This window comes from Erinaceus europaeus, chromosome 12 (assembly GCF_950295315.1).
Source record: "Erinaceus europaeus chromosome 12, mEriEur2.1, whole genome shotgun sequence".
NCBI classification, from domain to species: Eukaryota; Metazoa; Chordata; class Mammalia; order Eulipotyphla; family Erinaceidae; genus Erinaceus; species Erinaceus europaeus.
Window position 1 is genome coordinate 79,692,004 of NC_080173.1, and position 11,054 is coordinate 79,703,057.

General features: G+C 46.3%; 1 protein-coding gene across 1 annotated transcript; it reads right to left on the reverse strand.

The window, feature by feature from the left end:
- Window positions 1-6,105: 6,105 nt before the first annotated feature.
- On the reverse strand, window positions 6,106-9,214 carry TLCD2 (TLC domain containing 2). Its single transcript, XM_007520405.2, has 4 exons — window positions 8,872-9,214; window positions 8,589-8,671; window positions 8,283-8,365; window positions 6,106-6,576 (listed from the first exon to the last, which is right to left on the reverse strand). The coding sequence occupies exons 1-4, from the start codon at window positions 9,045-9,047 to the stop codon at window positions 6,124-6,126; spliced, it is 795 nt and encodes a 264-aa protein (XP_007520467.1). The 5' UTR covers window positions 9,048-9,214; the 3' UTR covers window positions 6,106-6,123.
- Between the last annotated feature and the right edge of the window lie 1,840 nt (window positions 9,215-11,054).

The following is an 11,054-nucleotide window of genomic DNA, read 5'->3' on the forward strand; positions in this document are numbered from 1 at the left end:
ATATGATTCCTGGGATTGAACTCAGACCTCATGCTTGTGAGTCCAACACTTTATCTACTTTGTCACCTCCTGAGGGGGTGGTAGTAGTGGTACATCTGTTTGAGTGAACAAATTAAAGTGTTCAAGGACCCAAGTTCAAGCCCCTGGTCCTCACCTTTGAGGGGAAACTTCACACGTGGAGACGCAGTGCTGCAGGTGTCTCTCTGTCTCATTCCTTCTCTTTATCTCCTTCCCCTTTCAATTTATTTCTGTCTCTATGCAAAATAAATAAATGAATAAAGCTTTTCTGAAAAGGGGGAGAGCTTTATTTGCTTTTTTTTTGTTTGCTTGTTTTTTTTTAATATTTATTATTTATTTATTCCCTTTTGTTGCCCTTGTTGTTTTATTGTTGTAGTTATTATTGTTGTTGTCGTTGTTGGATAGGACAGAGAGAAATGAAGAGAGGAGGGGAAGACAGAGAGGAGGAGAGAAAGACAGACACCTGCAGACCTGCTTCACCGCCTGTGAAGCGACTCCCCTGCAGGTGGGGAGCCGGGGTTCGAACCGGGATCCTTATGCTGGTCCTTGTGCTTTGCGCCACCTGCGCTTAACCCGCTGCGCTACAGCCCGACTCCCTGTTTGCTTGTTTTAAACATTATCTTTTTATTTTTTCCAGTGGTCTGGGAGGTGGTGCAGTGGATCTTTTTTCCCCCCTTTTGTTACCCTTGTTGGTTTTTAATTTTTTTTTATTTTTTAAAATATTTATTGATTTACTCCCTTTTGTTGCCCTTGTTTTTTTATTGTTGTACTTATTATTGTTGTTGTTACTGATGTCCTTGTTGTTGGATAGGACAAAGAGAAATGGAGAGAGGACGGGGGTGGGGGGAGAAAGATAGACACCTGCAGACCTGCTTCACCACTTGTGAAGTGACTCCCCTGCAGGTGGGGAGCCAGGGGCTCGAACTGGGAACAGTGTGAGGACACTGGTCCATGCGCTTAACCCGCTGTGCTATTGCCCAGCTCCCAACCCTTGTTTTTTTTTTTTTTTTTTTTTTTTTTTTACCAGAGCACTGTTCACCTCTGGCTTATGGTGGTATGGGGGATTGAATCAAAGACTTAACAGTCTCAGGCATGAGAGTCTGTATAGCCATTATGCTATCTACCCCTGCCCTGCTTTATTTGCTTTTTATCTTTGTTATTTGTATGTGGTATGAGTCCAGCTGGTAATGCTGGAGTTGTGCAGATAGACAGAACCAAGAATAACTCACCTGGTAGAGTATAGACTTTATGTATAATGAGTGAGGATCCTGCCTGTCACATGAGTGTGCCTGCAAGGGAAGTTTCCCAAGTGATGGAGTTGTGTGTGTGGTAGTGTTATTCCTCTCTTTCTCTCTCTTAGCCTCTATTTAAAAAAAAAAAAAAAGTAAAACAAGAGTCTGTCAGAAGCGAAGGGATCTGTTATGCATGAACAAACTATTGTATTTACTGTTGAATGTAAAACATTAATTCCCCAATAAAGAAATAAATTAAAGAAAAAAAAAAGAAGCGAAGGGATCATGCGGCACAGAGGCTACGAATCCACTGCTCCTGTGTGGCTTTTTTGTTTGTTTGTCTTTTGGATAGAACAGAAAGAAATTGAGAGGGGAGGGGGAGGTAGAGAGGGGAAAAGAAAGACAGACACCTGCAGACCTGCTTCACTTCTTGTGAAGCGGACCCCCCTGCAGGTGGGGAGCCGGGGGTCCTGAATGGGCCCTTGCATTTCCTGCTGTGTGTGCTTAGACTGGTGCACCGCCACCCAGCCCCGCACACTGCATCTTTACAGCAGCTGAAATAGTTTACTCACTCTGGAAATCACTGTGCCCAGTTCCTGAAGAAGCTGTGGCTAGTGGAGGTTTGTCCCCTGTCAGGTTAGAGTCAGGGAAAGAATGTGTTCACAGCATCGAGCTAAGTGGCATTCATATCTGCAGGGGAAGCCAGAATAACCTCCACCCTGCAATTACTGCATTCCTGGAGAGTAGAGTAATCAATACTTGGTGTGTAGAGGTCTGGCTTTCAGAATGAAGCACTCTGACATATAATACCACTTTTTTTTTTTCAGTTTTCTGGTTTGACTGACCCTCAGTTGTCAGATGACTCCTGTTTTTCTACCTTGAAGTTCTTCCACTCATCGACCTTTCTATAAAGAAAGAGGCAAAGGAGGGGGTCAGGTGGTGGCACACCTCATCAAGCACACACACTACAGTACACAAGGACCTGGGTTTAAGCCTCTAGTCCCCACCTGCAGGAGGAATGCTTCATGAGTGGTGAAGTACAGCTACAGCTGTTTTCTGTCTCTCTCCCTCTCTATCTTCCCTCCCCTCTCAATTTCTCTCCGTCTCTTACCACTAACAAATAAATAAATAAAATTGAAAGAGGCAAGGACTGGGGAGACAGCACGCTGGTTATACAAACAGCTTTCATGCTTGAGGCACCAAAGTTCACAGGTTCAATCCCAAGCATCACCATAAAACAGAGCTGAACGGTGCTTTGGAAGAAGAAGGGGGAAGGGGAGGGGAGGGAAGGGAAGGGGAAGAGGAGGGGGAGAAGGGGAGGGAGGAGGAGGGAAAGGGGAGAAGGGGGGAGAGAGAGAGGGAGGAGAGGAAGGGAAAGAAGGGAAGAAAAAGAGGAGGGGGAGAGGGGGAGGAGGAAGGGGAGGAGAGGAGGAGGTGGCAAAAAAGTGGAAATACTGTATCAGGAGCCTAGAAGGCCTGGGAGGTGTGTCGGTGTTAGGACAGGTGGTGGCATACCCAGCTGAGCACACGTTAAACACAATGTGCAAGGACTCAGGTGGAGAGCAGGGGCTCAGATCCAGGTCCTTGCATGTGGTAACGTGTGCTTAACCAGATGCACCACAGCCTGGTCCTGCCCGGCATCTTGGTTGTAAAGACTCCAACAGTGATGATCTGGTCTCTGTCTCTCACAGTAAATCCTAAATACTTTATAAGGGAAACTAGAATCATTGAGGGGGAGGCAGATAGCTCACACTTCATCATGAATGAGTTGCTCCCATTTACATATGACTATCGAAGCCACCAGTCACTATATGGGAGCATGGGGGAATTCTTATAAGTGGTGGATCAGTGTTATTGTCTCTCTTTCTCTCTCTGTCTCTTTCCTCTGTCTCTCACCTCTCTTAAAAAAAAAAGTTGACTGGAAACAGTAGAATCCTGTAAGCACAAAGCCCCAATGATGACCCTGGCAGGAAAAAAAAATTCTATGAGGGTTGTTTCATAGTACCACCCTCCCATTTTTCTTCCTGTAGCTGTTACATATTTTCTCTATTATCACCACTCCTTTTCTTTTTTTCTGTCCTTTGGATATTTACTTACTCATTCTGTTCCCTCCTCCCATGTTCTCTCTTCAATTTCCCTCTCAGCTCCTTTGCCTATTCTTGTATCTCAATTTGCATTCCAGCTTCTGCTTGTCCTCCTCTTCCTACCAGTCTCTGCCTATCAGTTACTGTCAGGCACTGTCTTTGTGTCTTGCACAGTAACTGCAAGTCCTTTGTCTTTCTGCTGTTGCCAACCTCACATATTTCCTGTTTTCTTTTCTTGGTTAATGAATCTTTCCATTCAACTTATTTTACTTTCTTTTTTTTTTTAATATTTATTTATTCCCTTTTGTTGCCCTTGTTTTTTTTTAATTTTTTTTTATTCCCTTTTGTTACCCTTTTTTTTTTTTTTATTGTTGTAGTTATTATTGTTGTTGTTGCTGTTGGATAGGACAGAGAGAAATGGAGAGAGGGAGGGGAAGACAGAGAGGAGGAGAGAAAGATAGACACCTGCAGACCTGCTTCACCGCCTGTGAAGCGACTCCCCTGCAGGTGGGGAGCCGGGGCTCGAACCGGGATCCTTATGCCGGTCTTTGTGCTTTGCGCCACCTGTGCTTAGCCCGCTGTACTACAGCCCGACTCCCTTTTTTAATTTTTATTTCTTTAACCAGAGCACTGTTCAGCTCTGGCTTATGGTGGTGCAGGGGATTGAACCTGGGACTTTGGAGCCTCAGGCATGCGAGTCTGTTTGCGTAACCATTATGCTATTTACCCTCCGCCCACCCTTGTTTTATTGTTGTAGTTATTATTGTTGTTGTTATTGATGTCGTTGTTGTTGTTAGGTAGGACAGAGAGAAATAGAGAGAGGAGGGAAAGGCAGAGGGGGAGGGAAAGATAGACACCTGCAGATCTGCTTCACTGCTTGTGAAGCGACTCCCTTCAGGTGGGGAGCCAGGGGCTCAAACTGGGATCCTTATGCTGGTCCTTGCGCTTTGCACCACCTGCGCTAAACCTGGTGCGCTACTGCCTGACTCCCCTTTTTTACTTTCCGCTTCTCAGCTCCCTCAAGACACACCAGAGGGAGTCGGGCGGTGGCGCAGCGGGTTAAGCGCACGTGGCGCAAATCGCCAGGACCGGCGTAAGGATCCCAGTTCGAGCCCCCGGCTCCCCACCTGCAGGGGTGAAGCAGGTCTGCAGGTGTCTGTCTTTCTCTCCTCCTCTCTGTCTTCCCCTCCTCTCTCCATTTCTCTCTGTCCTATCCAACAACGACGACATTAATAACCACAACAATGTTAAACAAGGGCAACAAAAAGGAAAATAAATAAATAAATAACTTATTAAAAAAAAAAAAAAGAAGACACACCAGAACCCCAAATCCCGGTCATCTCTACTTCCACTTCTCTCATCTCTCTCTTTTTAAAAATTATCTTTATTTTTTAAATTGTATATTTATTTATTTTTTAATTTATTTGTATTTATTAATTTAATCCAGCTTTTTGGCAGGATTAAAAAAAAAATCTTCCTGGGGGCCAGGCAGTGGCACACCTGGTTGGGTGCACATATTACCATCCATGAGAACCTGGGTTCAAACCCCTGTTCTCCACCTGCAGGGGAGAAGCTTCATGAGCAGTGAAGCAGATTTGCAGGTTTCTCTCTCTTGCTATCCTCCTCTCCCCTCTTAATTTCTTTCTGTCCTATCAAATAAAATAGAAAGAAAAAGAAAATGGCTGCTGGGAGCAATGGATTCATAGTGCTGGCACAGTGCCCTAACAATAACCCTGGTGGTATTAAGAAGAAAATCGTCCTGTCTTGCTTGGATCATGTATCTTCTCTGTGGATAATTAGTGGTTATCTCTTTCTACCTACTGGTCAGTGAACTAACAACCTCAGTCTGCTCCATACTTCCCATACCTGGATGCTTTGTCTGAAGAAGGGAACGAATTTGTGCAGTATAAAAAAGTGCATCAGAAGTGGCAGGGGAGAAAGGAGAGCTTGGGAGCAATTAACAGAAGAGAGTCAGAAGTTGCTTAATTCCCCTGTGACCAGTGGAAGCCTTGCTTAATCTGCTTCTGCTGTTGCCCTCCTCCATGAACATCTGTGTCTCAGAAGACGCTGTACTAGGAACCCGAAATAGGTGTTTGTGCCCTTGCTATGACTGTGATTCAGTGCTATCCTAAGTAGACGGCCCTAGCTCCAACTTGCATTCCTCTAGGAATCTGCATTTTCTTTGAAAAGAACAGAAGATGCAAATAATAATAAAGATGTGAAAGACAGGTTCTGGACATAGTAAGATGAAGATTAAGTAAGCACCACAGTGTGTCTTTGGGAACCAGAAATATCAGCAGCAGTTTGCTATGGTTCAGGCTCTTTTGTCTCTTGGCAACTGTTATGTTCATTCCTACTGGCTACAGATAGCATCTGTGGTGCCTCCTCCCACAGCTAGCATTTGGTCAGAGGTGAGCTTTCTCCCCTCATTGATCCTGGCCCAGATAGCCATAGTCCTAGTAGGATCTCACCTTTCTCCATCTGGCCCTGTACTGGAACAGGAATTTTTTTTTCCTTTTCACTGACAGTTTCATGCCTCCTTCCACCCTTATTGGTAGCACTGACTGTATCTCTTAAGTTAGTTTTCTGGGAAAGGCAGTAATCTGATGGTGGATTCTGTAAACAAGATCCCTGGCTCCCTCTCTTCCATAAATTTCAGCATTTCCTCTCAGAATGGGGGAGAAGTTAGCTGAAAGAAGATATGAGATACTGAACATTGAAAATCACCATCTTTCTGTCCTGGTCCTCCCTCCTCAAGCATACAGGGAAGAGAAGGCTAAGGCTTCTCTTTAGTTCTTTATACTGAGAGTAGGAGTATCTCTGTTGACAGGCTCACCATCACAGCATATCCTGGTACCCCTGGTTTCCTTGGGCCCAGAAGTGGATGGGCATGGCCGAGACCGCAGAACATCACTGATCAAAATCCGCACACCTAAGATGATGCTCATGACACCCACTGTGAGAAGCCCAATCCCACCAAGGACAACCAGGGCAGTGGGCACCCGGTGGTGCTGCTGGATCAACCACAGACTCATCCAACCCAATGGCAGCAGGCGGAAGGGGGCAAGGGTGGCCAGGGAGGCCCAGCTGGCCATGCTGAAGGCCAGGGATGGGGCCTGGTGAGAAAGCAACAACAACTTCCGGATGTGCAGGCAGGCAGAGTTCAGCTCCAGGAGCAGAGACACCACAGAGAAGCCCACATAATGGCCTGATAAAATGGCAGTGCTGAGGCAGCTTACCACCTGGGGAGGCAGGGGTAGAGGTCAGAGAACTGTCTGTCACCTGTTGCCCATCATTCCCCTATGTCCCCAAGCTTAATAGAGGGCTCCCAAGAATTTTGTGGCAATCTCTGCCCTTCTCTCAACCCAACCTTTACACTTACCCTTAGGTTGGTGGCTTCTTTTAAAAAAAATCCTCTAGGGGGCTGGGTGGTAGGGCACCTGGTTGAGCACAGATGCTACAATGTGCAAGGACCCAGGTTTGAATTCCTGGTCCCCACCTGCAGGAGGAAAGCTTCACAAGTGGTGAAGCGGTGCTGCAGGTATCTCTCTGTCTCTTTCTCTCTATCCCACCCTTCCCTCTCAATTTTGGCTATCTCTACCCAATAAATAAATAAAAAGATAACAAAAAAATCCTCTAAAAAAGATAGAGGGGGGTCGGGCGGTGGCGCAGTGGGTTAAGCGCATGTGGCGCAAAGCGCAGGGACCGGAGTAAGGATCCCGGTTCGAGCCCCCGGCTCCCCACCTGCAGGGGAGTCACTTCACAGGTGGTGAAGCAGGTCTGCAGGTGTCTTTCTCTCCCTTTCTCTGTCTTCCCCTCCTCTCTCCATTTCTCTCTGTCCTATCCAACAACGAATTGCCTCAACAAGGGCAATAATAATAACCACAACAAAGCTACAACAAGGGCAACAAAAGGGGGAAAAAAAATAGCCTCCAGGAATGGTGGATTCATGGTGCAGGCACCCAGCCCAGCAATAACCCTGGAGGAGGAAAAAAAAAAAAAGATAGAGATAGGAAGACAAAGAGGCAGAGAGAGATACCACAGTACCGAAGCTTCCTTCAGTGTGGTAGGGGGCCAGGCTTGAAGCTAGGTTGTACACATGGCAAAGTAGCACACTATCCAAGCAAGCTATTTCACTGCCCCTAAAAAGTCATTTCATGCAATGGAAGAAGTCTTAGTACAGAGGCTGCACTGTCTACATAGCTACTCCCCTAACTTCTCCATTCATGGAATTTCACACCCCACTCCTACCCTAAACCCCCCCATCTTAGAAAAGATCCATACTCAATATTTCTGCAATTAACTGGACACAGCAGGGACCTAGAGGTCTAGGAGATGGCTCAGTGGTAGAATTTTGGACTTCCAAGAATGAGGTGCTGAGTTTAATGTCCATCATCACATGTGCTAGATTGATGCTTTTGTTCTATGTGTGAAATATAATTTAGTGTGGTCCAGGAAGTGGCACAGTGGTTAAGGAACTAGACTCTCAAGCATGAGGTCCTGAGTTCAATCCCTGGCAGCACATGTACCAGAGTGATCTCTGGCTCTTTCTAACCCTCCTCCTATCTTTATCATTAATAAAAAATAAACAAAATCTTTAAAATAAAATAAAATCTTTAAAATAAAAAAAGAAATATAATTCAGTAATAAATAAATAAATAAGTAAAGCAGGGATGTAAGCTTTGTAGGTGGTGTTCAGCTTCCCAGTTGTGGCAATCAATCAAGTCTTTGCCTTCAATTCAGTTCAAAGTTGGGAAAGTCAAGTGCCAGTGGGTAGCAGAGATTCTGGGAAGTTCCAGCAGGACAGAAAGCTAAGAAGAGTGCTCTGGCTGCTCCCTGTAATCTTTCTCTCTGTCACAAAAAAAGGAAGGAAGGAAGGAAGGAAGAGGAAAGAAAGCTAGGGAAAGATTGGGGACCCCAGGCTGGATGTGCCTCTGTGGAGCCTCACCATCAAATGGTGACAGAGAAGTTCCCAGGCCTGATCCAAGGTCTGGTTCCACAGCATGTCAGTTCCATCTGCCAGGAAATAACCTGGAGGGAGGGGAAGGAGGAGGAAGGTTAGGCTTCCCTCAAGCTGATGTACAGCGTGGAGGAAATCTCCACCCTTCCTTTTTCCAGTTCTTTAGTCTCACCCAGAAAAGCTGACCAAAACATTATACCCTTCAGATGAGGAGGCCAGTAGCCTGGGATTACTAATATAAAAATGCTACTCCTCCCCCAACACACACTACTTTAATCTTCCCTGCAGACTCACCCACAGATACAGCCACCAGCACCAGGGCCCAGGGTGGGTGGCCATGGATAGGGTCAGCCACCATGTGAGGATGCAGCGCCAGCCTGGAAGAGATGGAGAGCCACAAGTGACTTCCTATCTTTCAGCTGTGCACACCCTCCCCATCCATTTGCATTCCCTTCCTAATCTCAAGACTTTTCAAGGTCTCTCATCTCAAAATAAACTACTCATAAAAATAACCGCTAGCTCTCCTAATCTCAGTCTGTTCCCTGGTGCATTCCTCCCAAACCTCTTAGCCCCGTACCCAAGTAGCGCCCCGGCCCCCGTGAGCAGACTGTGCACCAGGGAGACACAGATGTTCCGCCACTTCCAATTGTCCCGATCAGCAGGTCCCGAGGGGAGAAGCAACTGCAGCCCCCAGTGCATCCCCCGGAAGGCGGCGAAAGAGCAGCAGGTCACGAGCAGTCCGGAGGATTCCATGGCCAAGCGGCTGGGTTAGATCGGGATTAGTTCTTTGCGCTCCGGAGCTCTCGCCTCAGCATCCAATGCTGCCTTACGGAGTCTATGCTCCTGCTTCGCGACTGGGCAGGGTTCCAGGGCTCCCCCTGCCGCCCCGCCTTACTCAGCCGCAGTAACTTTTCCCCGCTGGGCCACGCCCCCGTCCCTGAGCTGGGCGCTGATTGGAGCATCCGTGAAGCCTCGGCAACGATGGCGTGGGCCAGGGGATCTTGAGGACTGTGCAGTGCTGCTGATCACAAGGAGTGACTTGCGGGATGCAGATCCAGTTTGTCCTAACTCCACTTATTCCAACTCACAGCGATGGGCTGTAGTCTCACTGGACACTCCTGAGGCCCTGCCCCACTAACTTTTTACCTCCTTTCCTTCGCTAACCTTTCACCTTCTGAATGTCCCTTCCACCCAAGCTTCAGAGTTCAGAAGTTACAGACCAGTGCAAACCCACTCCCTCTTGCTTAACCCTCGCCTCTGCACTGCCCGTTCTGGATTGTGAGGGAGGAGGGGCCTCATTTCCTTGGTGTCTTCTCCTTTACCTCTAGCTGTTTCCAGACCTTCAACACATTCTAGAAACCCTCTAATATTAGGTGGCCCCTTACAGAGTACCTCTCAAATGGGACAACAGCTTCCATTTTGAAGAAGTGATTCATTGGTCGTCTCCCCTTCTTCTTCTTCTTTTTTTTTTGGGGTGTGTGTGTGAGGTGGTCTTCCTCTTTTGAGGAATTCCTCAACATTATAGTCTTGAAAAGCATCTCTCCTCCAGTACCAGTACTTGGTACCTGTTAGGTATAGAATCTCTCTTCTATTTTGAGGCAAAATAAATGGTCAAAGATAAAAACAAAAATACTGTGTTTTCAGCAACAAAACTATCTGGATTCTAACACCTTCAGCTAGGAGAGGAAATCTTTCTATCCCTGTATCTTCTGAAGAGTGACACATTTTTACCATTTTCCTCCAGTACCTCTTTAGCTGGCGGAGAGCCAGAAATTCATTGAGATACTTGAGAGGGAGAATTCCAGCTTAAATGAAGTTAATAAATCACTAGGTGGGGGTGGGGGGTGGGTGGCTGGGCGATGGCATAAGGATCCTGGTTCCAGTCCCCAGATTCCCATCTGCAGGAGGATCACTTCATAAGCGGTAGAGCAGGTCTGCAGGTGTTTATCTTTCTCCCTATTTCCCCCCCACCTATTTCTCTTTTATCAAAAATATTGAAAGAATGGTCATAGGAGCAGTGGATTCATAGTGCAGGCACTGAGCCCATGATAACTCTGCAGGCAAATAAATAAATCACTAGGCGTGCAATGAGGGGGAGTGGCATATTCTGATTCTTTTTTTTTTTCTTTCATATTCTGATTCTTAAGCATGAGGTCCCAAGTTCAATCCCTGGCATTCATTGTATATGCCAGAATAATGGTCTGCTTCTCTTTCCTTTCTCTGTCATATATTTTTTAAAAAGATTTTATTTATGAGAAAGATAGTAGGAGAGAGAAAGAACCAGATATCATTCTGGCACATGTGCTGCTGGGGATGGGACTCAGGACCTCATGCTTGAGAGTTCAAAGCTTTACCACTGCGCCACCTCCCAGACCACTCTGTCATATTCAAAAAGCAAATCACTAGGGGGCCAGGTGGTGGCACACCAGGTTGAGCACACACGTTATAGTGCAAAAGGTCGCAGGTTCAAACCCTTATTCCACACCTTCAGGAGGAAAGCTTCATGGCTGGTGAAGCAGTGCTGCAGGTGTCTCTTTTTATCTTCCCATTCCTCTTAATTTCTGGTTGTTTCTTATCGAATAAATAAGTAAATATAATTAAAAACATTATTTCTAAATCAGTAGGTGCTTCCCTGAACATTCTCACAACCCCTTTCCTCTTCATCTCCCACACTGGTGTGCTACCACCTGCGCCCCCTAGTGATTAATTTTTTTAAATATTTATGACAGAGAAAGGAAAGAGAAGCAGACCATTATATCT

Bases quoted from the DNA above. Each gene is read 5' to 3' on its own strand.
- TLCD2 (XM_007520405.2), bottom strand. From the start codon at position 9,047: ATGGAATCCTCCGGACTGCTCGTGACCTGCTGCTCTTTCGCCGCCTTC. The intron at 8,672-8,871 runs GTACGGGGCTAA...CATCTCTTCCAG, and splicing joins GGGGCCGGGGCGCTACTTGG to GCTGGCGCTGCATCCTCACA. The intron at 6,577-8,282 runs GTGAGGCTCCAC...CTGCCTCCCCAG, and splicing joins TTCTCTGTCACCATTTGATG to GTGGTAAGCTGCCTCAGCAC.